The sequence below is a fragment of the Haliotis cracherodii genome, unplaced genomic scaffold, assembly GCF_022045235.1.
Source record: "Haliotis cracherodii isolate W230 unplaced genomic scaffold, xgHalCrac1.p SCAF_24, whole genome shotgun sequence".
In the NCBI taxonomy this organism is placed as follows: Eukaryota; Metazoa; Mollusca; class Gastropoda; order Lepetellida; family Haliotidae; genus Haliotis; species Haliotis cracherodii.
In genome coordinates, this window is record NW_027266280.1 from 220,793 (window position 1) to 242,157 (window position 21,365).

At 45.2% G+C, this 21,365-nt stretch overlaps 2 protein-coding genes across 3 annotated transcripts; both read right to left on the bottom strand.

The window, feature by feature from the left end:
* Window positions 1-3,052: 3,052 nt before the first annotated feature.
* Window positions 3,053-8,679, bottom strand: LOC139472347 (uncharacterized). The gene is made up of 2 exons (XM_071254811.1): window positions 8,336-8,679; window positions 3,053-8,255 (listed from the first exon to the last, which is right to left on the bottom strand). Exons 1-2 carry the CDS (start codon window positions 8,670-8,672, stop codon window positions 7,918-7,920), a joined length of 675 nt encoding a protein of 224 aa, XP_071110912.1. The 5' UTR covers window positions 8,673-8,679; the 3' UTR covers window positions 3,053-7,917.
* A 1,805-nt stretch (window positions 8,680-10,484) lies between these two features.
* On the bottom strand, window positions 10,485-19,847 carry LOC139472293 (TLC domain-containing protein 2-like). Of its 2 annotated transcripts, XR_011653878.1 has the most exons (6): window positions 19,562-19,847; window positions 19,348-19,430; window positions 13,607-13,689; window positions 13,293-13,464; window positions 10,665-11,784; window positions 10,485-10,620 (listed from the first exon to the last, which is right to left on the bottom strand). XR_011653878.1 is itself a non-coding variant. In XM_071254730.1 (5 exons), the coding sequence occupies exons 1-5, from the start codon at window positions 19,780-19,782 to the stop codon at window positions 11,582-11,584; spliced, it is 762 nt and encodes a 253-aa protein (XP_071110831.1). In that variant the 5' UTR covers window positions 19,783-19,847; the 3' UTR covers window positions 10,485-11,581. The 2 variants fall into 2 exon arrangements, 1 of the variants encoding a protein (XP_071110831.1); XM_071254730.1 differs by having other exon boundaries at window positions 10,485-11,784.
* Between the last annotated feature and the right edge of the window lie 1,518 nt (window positions 19,848-21,365).

Genomic DNA, 21,365 nt, shown 5'->3' on the forward strand with positions numbered 1-21,365 from the left:
TTCACCTCGACGTCGGTACACTCGAATCCGTCCATCGCTGTGGCTGAGGTGAAAACGAGACTCGTCAGAGAATAGAACTTGTCCCCACTGCATGGCCATCCAGCGTAGACGCTGTCTGCACCACTGTAGACGTGCTTGACGGTGGTTTCCTGTCAAATTCAGACGTCTGGTGGGCCTTCTGGCGACAATCCCTGCACATCTGAGGCGGCGACATACGGTTTGTGAAGATATTCATCGAAGGACAGGGATGCTTCTTGCAGTCACTGTTGCTGGCTGGAATCGATTTCGTAGATGTGTTGTTCGAATCCAGTTGTCTTGGCAATTATTGGTTACGCGTAGCCTGCCACTCTGAGGATGGTCTCTCACTGCATTCGTCTGTTGCCAACGTTGCCATAACCACCAAATATTTTTTCTGTGGACGTTAAACTGTCTTGCAACATCACGTTGACCTGATCCTGCTTCAAGCATACCAATGGCTCGCAGACTCTCATTTACAGACAGGCGTGGCATTTCGTAATGTTGAATAATTGCCTAATTTTGTTGTTTTTCTAAGTGGTGGTTGTCAGCACGATACTAAACATTGCATATGGAATCCCGTTAACGCACATGTTTTTATACCCATTCTTGGGTAGTGAAATGCATGGGACTTGCATAAAAGTCAACTTTTGCATGGAATGCATGCTTTTCTGTAGCAGTTGCGTTTTGTGACTTGATTCCATACATGTACTACTATATTGAAAACCAAACTTTACTTGTTTGAAAAATACACTAAAATATTGGTGTCACGGAACTTTTGTTGTTGCATATATCTAACCATTTCGTCCCATATATCTATTCCACCTAGCTGTCCCATCTCTACAAGCTACAAGCTATTCCTGCCATCTGTCTATCTACCAGTTCTTCTCCAACATTCCAGCTATTTCATCTGCAGACCTGTTCCTAAACAGTAATCTTGTCTATTGAGATATTCTATCACTATTGTAGCTGAGTCATTGCGGTTCATTACCAGCATTACCCAGATTGTCAGAAGGGCTGTATTCCTGGTAGAAAACCCGGGTACTCTCCCAGTGTTAGTCGACAAATTGGGAGGTACCAAACCTAAGGCACCGAGAACAATGGGGCGTCGGATAACTTGGTACTCGGAATACAAGCGTGACATTTTGAAAGCGAGGTCTGCATACTTGCCTTGTTTTTCCTCAGTCTTGTCAATCACATTTCTGTTAAAAGGGACAGACAATTCAACACAATAAATGATTTTATTGGATTTATCAAAAAGGACAAGATCAGGTTTGTTGGCCTAGATAGTTCTGAGGCTGTATAGGTGCCTTTTCCAAAGAATTTTGTATTTATCATTTTCCATGACGCTCTCTGCATATTCTGGGTTATACCATGGATGTACTTCTGTATCAAAACCACAAGCATGGCAAAGACGGTAATAAAATGGAGCCACTCCATCATGATGCTTAAGATCCTGTGTTTGTGCCAAAGCTGGGCATCCACTGACAATGTGATGGACAGTCTCATTGAATTCCTTACATAATCTACATTTCATATTTACATTTTGTTGCAAAATCACACATTGACGGTTTCGAGTGGGAAGTGACTGGTCCTGAGCAGCAAACAGAAAGCCTTCTGTTTTTATTTTTCATCATATCTCATCATCATCATCATCATCATTGTTAGGGTACCCAGTTCCCCCGAGTGAGTGAGTTTGGTTTAATGTATAGCAACAGAGTAAAAGGTCAGATGAGTGAGTATGGTTTTACACCGCTTTTATCAATATTCCAGCAATACCATGTCGGTGGACACCAGAAATGGGTTTCACAAATTGTACTCATGTCGGGAATCGAACCTGGGTCTTCAACGTAACGAGCGAACGCTTTAACCACAAAACTACCTGATCGCCCCTAAAAGGTTAAGTATGCTTGAGCGAGTATGCATGTATTTAGATGCAGACACCAGTCAGTTCAGATCAGCACAGGGTGAATTCAGTACCTGCCCCAGCGTCGCGGTTTCATTGTGTTGTTTGTGTATTGCTGTAAGGTTGTATATCACATCATGATGGATGCAGATATACTTATTGTAGACCTCCTCCGTGGTATAATAGTAGAACGTCTGCCCGGAGAGGTCTGGAGTTCGACCCCTTTACCTCTGCACACAGAATGACTGGTTCTTGACATTCTGTTGATACAACCTCTGCACAACCCTGGTTACCACAGAACGACTGGTTCTTGACATTCTGTGGACACAACCTCTGCACAACCCTGGTTACCACACAACGAATGGTTCTTGACATTCTGTTGACACAACCTCTGCACAACCCTGGTTACCACACAATGAATGGTTCTTGACATTCTGTTGACACAACCTCTGCACAACCCTGGTTACCACAGAACAACTGGTTCTTGACATTCTGTTGACACAACCTCTGCACAACCCTGGTTACCACAGAACGACTGGTTCTTGACATTCTGTTGACACAACCTCTGCACAACCCTGGTTACCACACAACGAATGGTTCTTGACATTCTGTTGACACAACCTCTGCACAACCCTGGTTACCACAGAACGACTGGTTCTTGACATTCTGTTGATACAAAAACGACTGAATAATAACACTGAACAATTCCAATTCGTCTTGGAGCCCAAATGACCGTCTTCACCTCATCTATCCATCAGAGTATCATACCAGAGAAACCATAGTCAGGCTCATCGAGATCTGCACGGAAATTCGAAATAGTGGCAGCCTCTGTACAAGATGATTTTCCTCCGTCATGTTCCGACACTTCAGCCTATGGCGTCTGCATTTCTAAATTGTTCAGAGACTTAAGGACATCCAAGGAAATGGGCTTCATAAATTGTACGCAGGAGAATTGAACACAGGTCTTCTTTACCCACTACGCTACCCGACCGCCCCTTAAGGGCATTACCAGGTCATCACCTTCTCCGTCCAACTGAATCTGTTTCAGCAGATATTGCGGTTGATTATTTCTTGGTAGGAAAAGACTTACGGCTTCTGGCTTCCAACCAAGATGAAACACAACAATTGTGCAATAGTTATAAATATTTATTCAATCACGCCATGATACATAAAGCACAGGATCCTCCTGAGTCAAGAATAAAAATAATTAATTTGTTTAACAATACCAGTATAAAACAGAGGCACGTGGTCATCCTGCTTGTCATGGAATAGTGACATGGGCAGGAGATGGCAGGGACAAACATCCATATCATTCCACACAGACTGTGCTGGCAAGCAATGAGTTTAGAAAAATGTACACATGGCCTACTAAGGGGGACAGTGGATATGCGATACTATGACACTGTGAGAGGTGTTCCCAAACTGTATCACAAGCGCAGCCCCATTGCCCCACACACCCACCCTTCCAAATAACAAACGGCCAGTCCCTAAACATAATTGGTTCCAATGTTGTGGACATAGATATGTGTTGTTAGATGTTTTGGTTTTGTCAATTAATTGTTACAATGAACACCTCTCAGAAAACACACAAGAATATCTCCAAACTGTCTTAGTTCTGCTAAACCATACTGAACAGCCACACTCACATATAATCCATCCATATGATGTAAATAGTAGTGTCTGAACCAGACAATACAGTGATTGATATTATGAGCAACGATAAACACCATCAGGGCAGAATGACTTGCCCACTGCCAAGTTACCCGTCCTGTCCACCCGATCCATTTAATGGCCTTCACCTCCCGCTAGAGTTGCTAGGGAGAAGCTTGGGATGCTAGGGACTGTTGTTACAATAACAAATCAACGGCACATTGATACAATCATACACCGGTAAAATGTTGCTCTGAACTAAACATGGAATGCAAATGAACACAAGCATATAGGTGTATACATCATTTGTCCAATATCAATATCAATATCAATATCAATATCAACGAGGCTGGCCCCCCAGACTATGTCCCACCAGACCTCTGTCAGGCAAAGATGCATCTCTCGCCTCCCCAGTCTTTGTCCCAGCACTATTATGTAGGACATAAACAAATCATGAATAAATACATACATTATTAGTTTAAACAAACTAATTTATGATTGCCAGCATTTCAAAGGTGTCGTTTCCCATCAAGGGAATCCTTATCCACATTTATAGCAAGAGCTGGTAAAATATCTATAGTTAATAAACTAGTGTCCAAAAGAAACGATACCAACTTATTTTCAAAATTGTTTTTTACTAAGTGAATTGTCTAGTATGAAAACATGCCAATTCGTATTGCACATCCCAAACACAGCATAGTCGATAAAAAATACCGGGAACACGTGATTACTTCCGGGAAAAAACGTAAATTTCGTGAAAGTGACATTTCCCTCTCTAGCATGTTCTGCACGTGCATAAAAACTGTATAAAACGGCTGATCAGACACGTTGATATCACAGCAACAAAAAGAACACAAGATATGCCACGTTTGACAGCCATCGAGAGAGAGAGAGACGTTGGAATGGTCCAACAAGGAGCATCACACGTCGATGTCGCCAGAAGGTTGGGCTGCGCACACATCACTATCAGCAGGTTGATGCAGCGATTACGTCAGACAGGCCCAGGAGTGGAAGACCACGAGTAACCACGCCCCGTGAAGATCGTTACATCCGGGTATTACACCTGAGGAACCGCACCGTAACAGCGACGTCCACGGCGGCTACAGCACTGGGACACAGGATCAGTCGACAGACCGTCAACAGGACACTACGGCAGTATGGTATTCGGCCACGTCATCCCTTCCGCGGACCGCTCCTGACGCCTCGACACCGGAACAACAGACTGATCTGGGCCAGGCGAGTTCGACGTTGGCAACGGCGGGACTGGGCACGTGATATGTTCTCTGATGAGAGCAGATTCCTCATCTTCAGAAACGATGGACGGCAGCTTGTATCCCGACGATTTGGTGAACGTTTGGCGCCTAACTGTATCCAACAGGTCCATTTGGAGGTGGACGGTTAATGGTTTGGGGTGGCATATGTGGTGACGTCAACGTAATTCGAGGAAACCTGAATGCACAGCGTTATCTTGATGACATCCTACGGCCTGTTGTGGTGCCCTTTATTCAGCAACAGCCTCGTGGACTCCTTTTCCAACATGACAATGCAAGGCCACACACAGCAAGATTGACACAGAACTTCCTTGCCAACGCCAACGTACAGGTTTTGCCATGGCCCGCATGTTCACTGGACATGAATCCCATCGAGCACTTATGGGACCACCTCGATCGGCAAATCCGACGTCGCCGTGTGCCTCCAGTCAACGTCCAGGACTTGGAACGATGTCTCCTCGAGGAATGGCAACGCATCACTCCCAACGTCATCAGACGTTTGACGTCATCAGTCCGTAGGCGTGTTCTGGCATGTATTGATGCTCACGGTGGACATACCCGCTACTGACTTGACTTTGAGACGTGTGGTGTGACATTTCCCGTTGTTTCTGTAATCAGTGCTCTAACGAAATGTTCATTTTTCCACCCCACCCATCTTTAAAGGCTTGTCATATTGGTTGTACAGATTTTATTGAAATGAAATTTTTGTACAGATTTTGTGAAAGGATTTCTCAAAAGCATAACACCAATCCTAAACTTCTGCATTGTTTAGTTTTTCTTTTATGTCGTTGTAAACAGGTGGTATCGTTTCTTTTGGACACTAGTTTATATGTCTATGTGACCACGTTAAACACACTGTGTTATGTGTGTGTAACCATGACAATAGTTGTAAGTTTGGCGGGATAAATATAATTAAGGTATGTACTGGGTTTTTTATCACACGTCCTCTACACTAGGATGGATGGTTCTAGCATAGGAAGGGTGGTTCTACAATAGGATGGGTGGTTTTAGCATAGGAGGGGGTCGTTGTACAACAGGAGGGGTGGTTCTACAATAGGATGGGTGGTTCTAGCATAGGAGGGGTGGTTGTACAACAGAAGGCTGTGGTTCTACAACAGGAGGGAGTGGTTCTACAACAGGAGGGGTGGTTCTACAACAGGAGGGGTGATTCTACAACAGGAGGGGTGATTCTACAACAGGAGGGAGTGGTTCTACAACAGGAGGGGTGGTTCTACAACAGGAGGGGTGATTCTACAACAGGAGGGAGTGGTTCTACAACAGGAGGGGTGGTTCTACAACAGGAGGGGTGATTCTACAACAGGAGGGAGTGGTTCTACAACAGGAGGGGTGGTTCTACAATAGGAGGGGTGGTTCTACAACAGGAGGGGTGATTCTACAACAGGAGGGGTGATTCTACAACAGGAGGGGTGATTCTACAACAGGAGGGGTGGTTTTACAATAGGAGGGAGTGGTTCTACAATAATAGAGGGTGGTTCTACATTAGGAGGGGTGGTTTTACAATAGGAGGGAGTGGTTCTACAATAATAGGGGGTGGTTCTACAACAGGAGGGGTGGTTTTACAACATCACACAGGTCCCTTCTTTTGATTTTCCCTGAAGTTGAATACATTATAAAATGTAATGAGGTAATGCCCGGTAATTGCTACAACAATTAAACATTCAGATTACACACAAGAATTCACAATAATATATAAACATCCACATAGTGTTTACAGGGTTGATTTTCTTCATGTAACCATGGTAACAAAGCCATCAGACAAACCAAGTTGGACAAAAAAAAACATATATTAAATCATGTTTGAAAAAGTCAAATTAATAAGTACAAAAATATGATTTCTAAAACATTTAAGACTATAAGCCATATGACATAAGTAGATATGAGCATCTTATACAAAACAAATATATCCACTAAAGTATATTTTAACATAAGGAATTCCTTCCTACAAAAGTCACATACAATACTCAGCATATTTAGCAGGGCAAGGGTCAGACTTGTGGTCAGTCTAAGTCAGCTGCTGTTAGGACAGGACTCATACATTCCTGACTGTAAACCCTGAGGGTAGGGCAGTGACTTACAGCACAATAGCAAGGCAACTGTCACCAGCAGTGACAGAGGTATTCCCAAGGTGGCGATCCTTAACACACACACCCCCTCCTCCTAGAAATGGACTTCACACATTGTACCCATGTCAGGAATCAAACCCGGGTCTCACTGAGTGGCCGACCATCTGATATTCAAGGAGGGATAAATTCTTGAAAAAAATAACTAGGCTTCAGACTGTGAACAAAAAAAGAAACTGGCTCCCACAAAACTTGTTGTAGCTGAAAGAACGTAATCTTGAAAGCAAATGACAGGCCCTCCCCAAGCCACCCACTATCTCTACTGTGTTTACAGGAGACATCCTGGCTAAATATGCCCAGGAAGGGAATACAAGATGAAGAGGGAAAACCTGAAAATCGGCACACATGAATCACAGATTCTTGAATACATACAACAAGTTAATGTGTACTTGTGAAGAAATCGTTTAGCACCTCTTAAACACATTACCTGATAGAGAATGGAATATCCCGAAGACAATGAATAGGTTTATAAAAAGGGCTGTTGAAATAGGCCCTAGGAAGGCTGACAGTTTTGGTTACAGAAATAATACATTTAAAAATGTTTCCAATTGGTAACAAATGTTGACATTTCCCTGCAGGTAGACACTGATTGTTCCACTAAACGTGTGGGACTAAAACCAATTGAAGCAAACATGGCGGAGCTTGCTGCCGATTTACTCCGCCTATGTCCCAACACTGCAAGACTTTTGCCATGTTTACCAACTTCAATCAAGAATTGATTTATAAAGGAAGCAATGGCTGCGTTTCACAATCTGGGCACAACAAACTCCCCGCTCTATGGGATATGTATATATAATATATATGTATGTGTACATCATATCGATTAATCTTGTTTACATATAGGAAAGGACCTTCACATGAACAAGCAACACAACCTGATTCCCTGAGGAAGTAGTCGCCCTTATGTTCCACATTAAACCTGTTATCATCCCAGCTAGTTGTGAAGCACACTGCCCTGCATCACCCAGTCTGTCCAGTAGATACCTCCATCCTGCATCACCCAGTCTGTCCAGTAGATACCTCCATCCTGCATCACCCAGTCTGTCCAGTAGATACCTCCATCCTGCATCACCCAGTCTGTCCAGTAGATACCTCCATCCTGCATCACCCAGTCTGTCCAGTAGATACCTCCATCCTGCATCACCCAGTCTGTCCCGTAGATACCACCATCCTGCATCACCCAGTCTGTCCAGTAGATACCTCCATCCTGCATCACCCAGTCTGTCCAGTAGATACCTCCATCCTGCATCACCCAGTCTGTCCCGTAGATACCTCCATCCTGCATCACCCAGTCTGTCCAGTAGATACCTCCATCCTACCATCCTGCATCACCTAGTCTGTCCAGTAGATACCTCCATCCTGCATCACCCAGTCTGTCCCGTAGATACCACCATCCTGCATCACCCAGTCTGTCCAGTAGATACCTCCATCCTGCATCACCCAGTCTGTCCAGTAGATACCTCCATCCTGCATCACCCAGTCTGTCCAGTAGATACCTCCATCCTGCATCACCCAGTCTGTCCCGTAGATACCACCATCCTGCATCACCCAGTCTGTCCAGTAGATACCTCCATCCTGCATCACCCAGTCTGTCCAGTAGATACCACCATCCTGCATCACCCAGTCTGTCCAGTAGATACCTCCATCCTGCATCACCCAGTCTGTCCAGTAGATACCTCCATCCTGCATCACCCAGTCTGTCCAGTAGATACCTCCATCCTACCATCCTGCATCACCCAGTCTGTCCAGTAGATACCTCCATCCTACCATCCTGCATCACCCAGTCTGTCCAGTAGATACCTCCATCCTGCATCACCCAGTCTGTCCAGTAGATACCTCCATCCTACCATCCTGCATCACCTAGTCTGTCCAGTAGATACCTCCATCCTGCATCACCCAGTCTGTCCAGTAGATACCTCCATCCTACCATCCTGCATCACCCAGCCTGTCCAGTAGATACCTCCATCCTGCATCACCCAGTCTGTCCAGTAGATACCTCCATCCTGCATCACCCAGTCTGTCCCGTAGATACCACCATCCTGCATCACCCAGTCTGTCCAGTAGATACCTCCATCCTGCATCACCCAGTCTGTCCAGTAGATACCACCATCCTGCATCACCCAGTCTGTCCAGTAGATACCTCCATCCTGCATCACCCAGTCTGTCCAGTAGATACCTCTATCCTACCATCCTGCATCACCCAGTCTGTCCAGTAGATACCTCCATCCTGCCATCCTGCATCACCCAGTCTGTCCAGTAGATACCTCCATCCTACCATCCTGCATCACCCAGTCTGTCCAGTAGATACCTCCATCCTGCCATCCTGCATCACCCAGTCTGTCCAGTAGATACCTCCATCCTGCCATCCTGCATCACCCAGTCTGTCCAGTAGATACCTCCATCCTACCATCCTGCATCACCCAGTCTGTCCAGTAGATACCTCCATCCTACCATCCTGCATCACCCAGTCTGTCCAGTAGATACCTCCATCCTACCATCCTGCATCACCCAGTCTGTCCAGTAGATACCTCCATCCTGCCATCCTGCATCACCCAGTCTGTCCAGTAGATACCTCCATCCTGCATCACCCAGTCTGTCCAGTAGATACCTCCATCCTTGCATCACCCAGTCTGTCCAGTAGATACCTCCATCCTACCATCCTGCATCACCCAGTCTGTCCAGTAGATACCTCCATCCTACCATCCTGCATCACCTAGTCTGTCCAGTAGATACCTCCATCCTGCATCACCCAGTCTGTCCAGTAGATACCTCCATCCTGCCATCCTGCATCACCCAGTCTGTCCAGTAGATACCTCCATCCTACCATCCTGCATCACCCAGTCTGTCCCGTAGATACCTCCATCCTGCCATCCTGCATCACCCAGTCTGTCCAGTAGATACCTCCATCCTGCATCACCCAGTCTGTCCAGTAGATACCTCCATCCTACCATCCTGCATCACCCAGTCTGTCCAGTAGATACCTCCATCCTACCATCCTGCATCACCTAGTCTGTCCAGTAGATACCTCCATCCTGCATCACCCAGTCTGTCCAGTAGATACCTCCATCCTGCATCACCCAGTCTGTCCAGTAGATACCTCCATCCTGCCATCCTGCATCACCCAGTCTGTCCAGTAGATACCTCCATCCTACCATCCTGCATCACCCAGTCTGTCCCGTAGATACCTCCATCCTGCCATCCTGCATCACCTAGTCTGTCCAGTAGATACCTCCATCCTGCATCACCCAGTCTGTCCAGTAGATACCTCCATCCTACCATCCTGCATCACCCAGTCTGTCCAGTAGATACCTCCATCCTACCATCCTGCATCACCTAGTCTGTCCAGTAGATACCTCCATCCTGCCATCCTGCATCACCCAGTCTGTCCAGTAGATACCTCCATCCTGCCATCCTGCATCACCCAGTCTGTCCAGTAGATACCTCCATCCTGCATCACCCAGTCTGTCCAGTAGATACCTCCATCCTGCATCACCCAGTCTGTCCAGTAGATACCTCCATCCTACCATCCTGCATCACCCAGTCTGTCCAGTAGATACCTCCATCCTACCATCCTGCATCACCTAGTCTGTCCAGTAGATACCTCCATCCTGCATCACCCAGTCTGTCCAGTAGATACCTCCATCCTACCATCCTGCATCACCTAGTCTGTCAAGTAGATACCTCCATCCTGCCATCCTGCATCACCCAGTCTGTCAAGTAGATACCTCTAATTTCTAATTTACATGTAGCCCGCTGAGAAATCAATCGGAACAAACCTTATCCTGCAAAAGTATCGTTGAGCTGAAATTCAGCAATGTTTATTCGAATGCATTGGTTAAAGGGAAGTAACCCTGTGTGTAAACATCTGCTAGCTGTCAACATGGCTGCCTACTTCAGTATCCGGTGTTATTTACTCAAGACAAGTGTAACAAGTTTTGCAAACTCAGTGAAACTGAGGACATGTACTCCCGGTCTGCCTGAATGAATGTTGGTGAGATAAATTCCCAGTCAACCGATCCCTCGGGGCATAATGTGTGATCATATCTGGCATCACACAGTTTGAATCAGACACAAAACAGAGCAAGGTTAGCAAATGGGTCGAGGGTATTTTTCACAAATAACAGAATGGAGGCATTGTACACTTGATAATGGAGGATGCACACATTGTAAACCCCACAAGCACTGGGGTGATACAGAGATACAGACAGCGAAGGTGGGAACCAATCAGAATCCTCCTCTCTTGGATGTACCTACTTCCATGTTTACACTCAACTGGATTAAGACACTCACAAAGGACTGGCCACTGACCAACAACACACACTGCAGACGATCATTTCCACAGTTGTGAGCTGCTGCTGCTGCCGCTGCTCCTTCTAGTCTGAGGGCAATCATGACCATTGTGTCACCAACGGCCAGTATGGCTTCCACTGGGCAGTGCTCAACATGTGAGCAGAATCAATACACAAAAATCTTAAGGATTCCCAGTGTTCATACATGGGGTTTGATCAATTTCTCTTCAGAACAAATTCTGCGAACATGGAGAAGACTGGCATCAAGGAATGGCAAGACCAAGCTTCAGGTTATCACCTCTCGGCCACCTACTCATTCTTGGAACGTGTGTCCTTCTTCCTGACGAAGTCACTCATCAACACACGATAAAACAGGATTATGTTCATCAGTGTGAGAACGGCTAGCCCCACGCTGCCCATCGTGTAGAACAACAGGGGAACATGGTCCTTGTTGATGACGATCCACCGCGTCATCCATGCCAGCAGCGTGATGCGACACACAATGAAGGTGCCTGTAAACAGAGAAGGTTGCCATAGCAACAGGAGCTTGAACACACAAACATAAACATGGTGTTTTTGGCACTGAACAGATACCACCAATAATCAGGCCGGTTGAGTAACATACCAACATTGATCAAGCCGGTTGTGAAGCTTACCAACATTGATCAGGCCGGTTGTGAAGCTTACCAACATTGATCAGGCCGGTTGAGTAACTTACCAACATTGATAAGGCCGGTGGTGAAGCTTAACAACATTCATCAGGCCGGTTGTGAAACTTACCAACATTGATAAGGCCGGTTGTGAAACTTACCAACATTGATCAGGCCGGTTGTGAAGCTTACCAACATTGATCAAAACGGTTGAGTAACTTACCAACATTGATCAGGCTGGTAGTGAAGCTTACCAACATTGATCAGGCCGGTAGTGAAGCTTACCAACATTGATCAGGCTGGTTGAGTAGCTTACCAACATTTATCAGGCCGATTGTGAAGCTTACCAACATTGATCAGGCCGGTAGTGAAGCTTACCAACATTGATCAAGCCGGTTGTGAAGCTTACCAACATTGATCAGGCCGGTTGTGAAGCTTACCAACATTGATCAAGCCGGTTGAGTAACTTACCAACATTGATCAGTCCGGTTGTGAAGCTTACCAACATTGATCAGGCCGGTAGTGAAGCTTACCAACATTGATCAGGCCGGTTGTGAAGCTTACCAACATTGATCAGGCCGGTTGTGAAATTTACCAACATTGATCAGGCCGGTTGAGTAACTTACCAACATTGATCAAGCCGGTTGTGAAACTTACCAACATTGATCAGGCCGGTTGAGAAGCTTACCAACATTGATCAAGCCGGTTGAGTAACTTACCAACATTGATCAGTCCGGTTGTGAAGCTTACCAACATTGATCAGGCCGGTAGTGAAGCTTACCAACATTGATCAGGCCGGTAGTGAAGCTTACCAACATTGATCAGGCCGGTTGTGAAGCTTACCAACATTGATCAGGCTGGTAGTGAAGCTTACCAACATTGATCAAGCCGGTTGTGAAGCTTACCAACATTGATCAGGCCGGTTGAGAAGCTTACCAACATTGATCAAGCCGGTTGAGTAACTTACCAACATTGATCAGTCCGGTTGTGAAGCTTACCAACATTGATCAGGCCAGTTGTGAAGCTTACCAACATTGATCAGGCCAGTTGTGAAGCTTACCAACATTGATCAGGCCGGTTGTGAAGCTTACCAACATTAATCAGGCCGGTTGTGTAACTTACCAACATTGATCAGGCCGGTTGTGAAACTTACCAACATTGATCAGGCTGGTAGTGTAACTTACCAACATTGATCAGGCTGGTTGTGTAACTTACCAACATTGATCAGGCCGGTTGTGAAACTTACCAACATTGTTCAGGCCGGTTGAGTAACTTACCAACATTGATCAGGCCGGTTGAGTAACTTACCAACATTGATCAGGCCGGTTGTGTAACTTACCAACATTGATCAGGCCGGTTGTGTAACTTACCAAGATTAATCAAACTGTTCATCCTGTAGAAACTGTTATCTTTTTGAAAACCTTGAATCTGCAGGATTTGCCGGAGGTGGAGGAAGATGCTATTCACCTCAACTATGAGCCCAACCACTGCGTAGCCCACATACATGTGTGTTGTTATGGCAACCATATAACACATGAGGAGCTGCAAGGACATCAAAACATGGACCATCAATCAGGGGAGACAACTAGGGAGGGGTAAGGGTTCAACACCAAACCTATTAGAATTTCAGGAAAATCACAGCAGACTGTTTTATTGGCGGTAAATCCAAAGAGATGTTTCTCACCACTGCATGATGCCCGAGGAGTTCAAGGCCTTGTCTGGTCCGCTGGTACAGCAGCATGTCCACCACATCATACACAAAGTAGCCTGAAACACACACGAGGTCAGAAGGTCAACCCACCTCCAAACGAGGGTCAAAACAGAAGGTCACCAAACTTCCAAACAGGGTTTGAACAGACATCTTCCACACAAGGTCAACACACCTCCAAACGAGGGTCAGAACAGACATCTTCCACACAAGGTCAACAACCTCCACATGAGGGTCAGAACAGACGTCTTCCACACAAGGTCAACACACCTCCACATGAGGGTCAGAACAGACATCTTCCACACAAGGTCAACAACCTCCACATGAGGGTCAGAACAGACGTCTTCCACACAAGGTCAACACACTTCCAAAAGAGGGTCAGAACAGACGTCTTCCGCACAAGGTCAACACACTTCCACACGAGGGTCAGAACAGATATCTTCCACACAAGGTCAACACACCTCCATACGAGGGTCAGAACAGACATCTACCACACAAGGTCAACACACCTCCACACAAGGGTCAAAACAGAAGGTCACCCAACTTCCACATGAGGGTCAGAACAGACGTCTTCCACACAAGGTCAACACACTTCCACACAAGGGTCAGAACAGACATCTTCCACACAAGGTCAACAACCTCCACATGAGGGTCAGAACAGACGTCTTCCACACAAGGTCAACACACTTCCACACGAGGGTCAGAACAGACGTCTTCCACACAGGGTCAACACACCTCCACACAAGGGTCAAAACAGAAGGTCACCTAACTTCCACACGAGGGTCAGAACAGACATCTCCCACACAAGGTCAACACACCAGACGTCTTCAACCCAAGTCCCGTGTCTTCAACACAAGGCTCCATGGCTGACATGAAGTCTTCAAAACAAGGCCCAATGGCAGACATGAAGTCTTCAACACAAGGCTACCCTACCTCTACTTGACCAAGGCCCCTGGCAGACATGAAGTCTTCAACACAAGGCTACCCTACCTCTACTTGACCAAGGACCCTGGCAGACATGAAGTCTTCAACACAAGGCTAACCTACCTCTACTTGACCAAGGCCCCTGGCAGACATGAAGTCTTCAACACAAGGCTACCCTACCTCTACTTGACCAAGGACCCTGGCAGACATGAAGTCTTCAATACAAGGCTACCCTACCTCTACTTGACCAAGGACCCTGGCAGACATGAAGTCTTCAACACAAGGCTACCCTACCTCTACTTGACCAAGGCCCCTGGCTGACATGAAGTCTTCAACACAAGGTCCCTGGCAGACATGAAGTCTTCAAAACAAGTACCCTGGCAGACATGAAGACTTCAACACAGGGCCCCTGGCTGACATGAAGTCTTCAACACAAGGTTACCCTACCTCTACTTGACCAAGTCCCCTGGCAGAATTGAAGGCTTCAACACAAGTCCCCTGTCTTCAACACAAGGCCCATGGCTGACATGAAGTCTTCAAAACAAGGCTAACCTACCTCTACTTGACCAAGGCCCCTGGCAGACATGAAGTCTTCAACACAAGGCTACCCTACCTCTACTTGACCAAGGCCCCTGGCTGACATGAAGTCTTCAACACAAGGTCCCTGGCAGACATGAAGTCTTCAAAACAAGTACCCTGGCAGACATGAAGACTTCAACACAGGGCCCCTGGCTGACATGAAGTCTTCAACACAAGGTTACCCTACCTCTACTTGACCAAGTCCCCTGGCAGAATTGAAGGCTTCAACACAAGTCCCCTGTCTTCAACACAAGGCCCATGGCTGACATGAAGTCTTCAAAACAAGGCTAACCTACCTCTACTTGACCAAGGCCCCTGGCAGACATGAAGTCTTCAACACAAGGCTACCCTACCTCTACTTGACCAAGGCCCCTGGCAGACATGAAGTCTTCAACACAAGGCTACCCTACCTCTACTTGACCAAGGACCCTGGCAGACATGAAGTCTTCAACACAAGGCTACCCTACCTCTACTTGACCAAGGCCCATGGCAGACATGAAGACAGTCTTCAATACAAGGCTAGCCTACCTCTACTTGACCAAGGCCCCTGGCAGACATGAAGTCTTCAACACAAGGCCCATGGCAGACATGAAGACAGTCTTCAATACAAGGCTACCCTACCTCTACTTGACCAAGGCCCATGGCAGACATGAAGTCTTCAACACAAGGCTACCCTACCTCTACTTGACCAAGGCCCATGGCAGACATGAAGACAGTCTTCAATACAAGGCTAGCCTACCTCTACTTGACCAAGGCCCCTGGCAGACATGAAGTCTTCAACACAAGGCTACCCTACCTCTACTTGACCAAGGACCCTGGCAGACATGAAGTCTTCAATACAAGGTTACCCTACCTCTACTTGACCAAGGCCCCTGGCAGACATGAAGTCTTCAACACAAGGCCCATGGCTGACATGAAGTCTTCAATACAAGGTTACCCTACCTCTACTTGACCAAGGCCCCTGGCTGACATGAAGTCTTCAATACAAGTCCCCTGGCTGACATGAAGTCTTCAACACAAGGCCCAATAGCTGACATGAAGTCTTCAACACAAGGCCCATGGCTAACATGAAGTCTTCAACAAAAGGCTACCCTACCTCTACTTGACCAAGGCCCCATGGCTGATATGAAGTCTTCAACAAAAGGCTACCCTACCTCTACTTGGTTGGGGGGGGTGGAGGAAGAAGAGACAGGGAGGAAGAAGAGACAGGGAGAGGAAGACAAGAGGGAGGGGGGAGGTGGAAGGATGAAGAGAGGGGGAGGTTGGGGGGATGGAGGAAGAAGAGACAGGGAGGACAAGAGGGAGGGAAGAGGGAGGGGGGAGAGGTGCAGGGATGAAGAGAGGGGAGGGTGGGAGACAGGAGGGGGAGGGAGGAAGAAGAGACAGGGAGGACAAGAGGGAGGGATGAAGAGAGGGGGAGGGTGGGAGACAAAAGGGGGAGAGGAGGGAGGAAGAAGAGACAGGGAGAGGGAGGACAAGATGGAGGGGGAGAGGTGGAGGGGTGAAGAGAGGAGGAGGGTGGAAGACGGGGGTGGGAGACAGGAGGGGAGGGAGGAAGAAGAGACAGGGAGGACAAGAGGGAGGGATGAAGACAGGGGGAGGGTGGGAGACAAAAGGGGGAGGGAGACAGGAGGGGAGGGAGGAAGAAGAGACAGGGAGGACAAGAGGGAGGGATGAAGAGAGGGGGAGGGTGGGAGACAGGAGAGGGAAGGGGAGGAAGGAAGAAGAGACTGGGAGAGGGAGGACAAGAGAGAGGGGGAAGAGGTGGAGGGAGGAAGAGAGGGGGGACAAGAGGGAGGGGGAGGAAGAGAGGAAGAGGGAGGGTGGGAGACAGGAGGGGGAGGGGGAGGAAGGAAGAAGAGACTGGGAGAGGGAGGACAAGAGAGAGGGGGAAGAGGTGGAGGGAGGAAGAGAGGGGGGGACAAGAGGGAGGAGGAGGAAGAGAGGAAGAGGGAGGGTGGGAGACAGGAGGGGGAGGAAGGAAGAAGAGACTGGGAGAGGGCTGACAAGAAAGAGGGGGAAGAGGTGGAGGGAGGAAGAGAGGGGGGACAAGAGGGAGGGGGAGGAAGAGAGGAAGAGGGAGGGTGGGAGACAGGAGGGGGAGGGGGAGGAAGGAAGAAGAGACTGGGAGAGGGAGAACAAGAGAGAGGGGGAAGAGGTGGAGGGAGAAAGAGAGGGGGGACAAGAGGGAGGGGGAGGAAGAGAGGAAGAGGGAGGGTGGGAGACAGGAGGGGGAAGGGGAGGAAGGAAGAAGAGACTGGGAGAGGGAGGACAAGAGAGAGGGGGAAGAGGTGGAGGGAGGAAGGGGGAAGGAGGACAAGAGGGAGGGAAGAAAAGATGGAGGAAGAGAGGGAGAAATATTGATCTGTTCCAATCTCAATAAAATCAGATCTTAGTTCTCGCTATCGCTAAACAAAGATCTGAGGACATCCCATGACGGGTCACATCAGAACGACTTTTCATCCAAGCAATCAGAGCGTCGCTTACCACATCATGAAAGTGACAGACGGAATTTGTTTTCTGATCATGCAAACTCGAAATATTTAACAGAGAGTATTCCGAACGACAGTTATGGGTTTTATATTTTATCCATACAATCTAGGCCATCTGTAAGCCATTCCAGAATGTTCTTTTTATCAGTTTTAAAATTTTTAAACGAGAATACGTCAAAATATGTTTCCAAGCGTAGTCGCCAGATTTGTAGATTGTCTTATGTGAAATATTGATGGGTTCAGTTGATTTGTAGATTGTGTTATGTGAAATATTATCTGTACGGTAGATTTGTGGATTGTGTTATGTGAAATATTGATCTGTTCAGTAGATTTGTAGATTGTCTTATGTGAAATATTTACAGTTAACAAACCTATTTAGTCATCAAATACACATTAAAAGTGCTGAGCATTAAAAATGGCATTTTTAAATTTCTTACAAAAACATATTATTAAACTTGATCAATTTACAAAACAAATAAGATCAATGTCACAAAGTTTATCTTGGTTGTCAAAGACAACTTGAACGTGCATTACCACTTTTCAAAACAGGTCATATCATTGGCATTGCATTCAATTAATTTTGTTAGAACCTTCGTTGGGAAGAATTTAAAGTTATTAGCCCTTGTAGACAACTATGATTAACTTATAAATGTAAAAGTTAGTAATACTTGTGATCAATGTGGCGAAATAAATACACTGGAACACTTAATTATAATGTCTAAATATCCATCAGGTTTGAAATGTTACGTTTGATGCTGAGAAATGCTTCATCCAAAATATGTTATCTTCGTTTTCAATGATATTTAACTACCTGACAAGTTTGTTTCCTTGTCGTTGAAGAGTAACGAATGGAAATGTTACTGTTGATCATTTTATTAATAAACTTACAGAATATGTCAATATGTCAACACTTCGACACATCAATATGTCAACATGTAAATATTCTGGAGAAAATTAAACTTTGATTTTACTGTTACATAACATAAACATTTTTCTCAAGCAATAAAGGAAAATACACGTACATCAATAACAAGAATAACCACCTTAAGACATAGACTTGCAGATGTCTCTGTGGCAATAAATATTAGTTTCAATCGAGATTATATAAACAATATATAATATATATAAGAACAAGCTGCCCCCACAGAGAAAGGCCTCCTAATGACTCCTTACTGTCCGCTTGTCTAGACTTGCCTTTCGTGATGACAGAATAACTACACATCCATGGACTTATCTTTCAGTTCAGCCTGGGAGCTAGGTTACTCTAGTTCTAGCAACTTGAAATTTTAAGGGCAAAACTGCATAAACCATGCTTTATTATGTAAACGAAGTGAAGAAAACACACAAAGTGAAAAAAAAGTATGAGTATCCGAGTCTGCTCCTTGAAGATATAAACCTAATAGGCCTACCGATATGTATTTACTTTTGAAAGAACCAATCAAGTGGTTGTGTTATTGATATCTAGATTTTAATCAGCTTAATAGTGCTAGATGTTTTCCTGTCAATATCAATAGTTATCAAATTGTGAACCAGCTCCTAAACATGTTCATTACAGTTCGCCAAAGTCGCCGTCGACGGCGCTGATTAACAACATTGTTGTCACGTGTTTGACCCGCTGCTAAACGATCGGGTCACGTGGGATGCCAGTTGCATAAGCAAGAACTGGGTCACGGTTTAAACAGCAAAATCATCACTTACATAATCAGAATTGTGACAACTTACCGACTGAAAATGAAATCAGAGTGTAGGAAAATGAAGAATACGTTGTTATCATGTCTTCTGCAAGTTTGGGCGTCTCGTAAAAGCTGAAAGATATTTACAGTGAATGTTAGCACGAACATAGGCTACCGCATGCAGTGCAAAATGTTTAAAACTATACATTTGAGATCAATCAAGGAAGTTACACTTAAAAATATCAAATTTGTAACGTACTCACCACATAACAGACCAGCTACCACTGATGCAAGCGTGCGTAAATGACACTATCGTATTTTTCCATCTCCAAGGTGCGTGTTTCGCAGATTCCGAAATACAGGCAGCCGCAACTCTACCAATCAAATAAAAAAGTACTGCAGAACAGTTTATTACCAGAAGTCCATAAGACAATCCAGTATATTTAACTGGCCATATTTCGCTCGACGAAGTACTGTCATCCATTTTGACGATCTTGTGAGATAACAACAAGAAGCTTGTGTTATCAAAAACACTGATACCCCATGTCAACCAGGCCTCGGGGAAATTATGTCAAAGATACCACTTCCCTTTCAACATACTAGAATGGAAAGTTAACGCCTGCGACCTTTTTTAATAATCTCTAGTGAGACTAGTGTATGAAGAAAATGATATCTTTTATTTTATTTCATCATATTTGTTTCGTAATCAGATTAAATAAATGCACGAGAGGAATAGCCATTTATTTTTTATTTGGTACACTTCATTATCAGCTTCGACTTTTGGGACCAGAAGTAATTTACGTGGCTGTGACACACATGTCCCGCTAATCATCAGTTTGATTTATTGTGCTTTACACAAATACTGAACAATCTTAATACATTTAGACAAAGATGTGAAATTGAGATCATTCTGAACAAAATTTAATAATGTTTATTAAATACAAAAGTATATTATATGTTGTTCGACTAATAGCACCAAACGAAGGAATTAGAACTCGTCTTAAGTAGATTTGAACATTCATAGCAATCTCTATAAGAATATTTTTAAAAAACTCCCCAAAATAAGCCGCTGAAACGTGCAAGTCAATGCCACATTTACGACCAATACGATGTTTTTTTCCCAAAGATTTTAGTGGTAGTCGTCGACGTACACGATCTAACAAATTTCAAACAATTTCCAGAAACAAATGTTATATTTGGAATAACACTTTCCCAGCAAAATATAAATTCTACTCTATTAGTTTTTGAGTTGAATCCCATCTGGAATTCTGACCACACTCACAGCCGCTTCCACGCTCACTGGGTTAGATCGCTGACTTGTGTGCTGTCGATTAGGTGCCTAGAATTTGTTCTTTCCTGAGTATGCGTTATCCCGAATAAAACATTTGTTACATGTGACCACTTTCTAAAAAAGCATATATTCGATGTACAGAAAAATTTAAGTCGTAAACTCAGTTTTCCCTATCTATTTCAGAGTTCCAGTAGATATAGGAGGGCAAATCCCAATATGTAACGTTTCTTATGATGTTGAAAATACTATTGTCACTTGACATATATCTAAGGCATCGTATGAATGTCAAGAAGGTGTCAATCTTCTCTCGGTGCATCTAATCACCACACAACAAGTTGGTTTGTTGTTTTACGCCGCACTCAGCAATATTCCAGCTATATGACGGCGGTCTGTAAATAATGGAGTAAATAATCAATCCAGTGATTGACATCATGAGCATCGATCCACACAATCGGGATCAAAGACATGCATCGACCAAGTCAGCGAGCATGACCACCCGACCCCATTAGTCGCCTCTTACAACAAGCATAGTCGCCTTTTACAGCAAGAATGGGTTGCTTAAGACCTATTCTTCCCCGGATCTCCACGGGTTCACACAAGTTAACTCCCTTGTTTGTTTTGTGGTTGAGAAAGTTATATGGGGATGAGTAATGAGTTTGGAAGACGTAAACCAAACTTTTAAGATAAACTCTATCTTTGTTTCACATCAATTTAATTTGTTAATGTGAAGTTTACACGATATACGGCTTTTCCATAGGACAAAGGTCGGTCACATG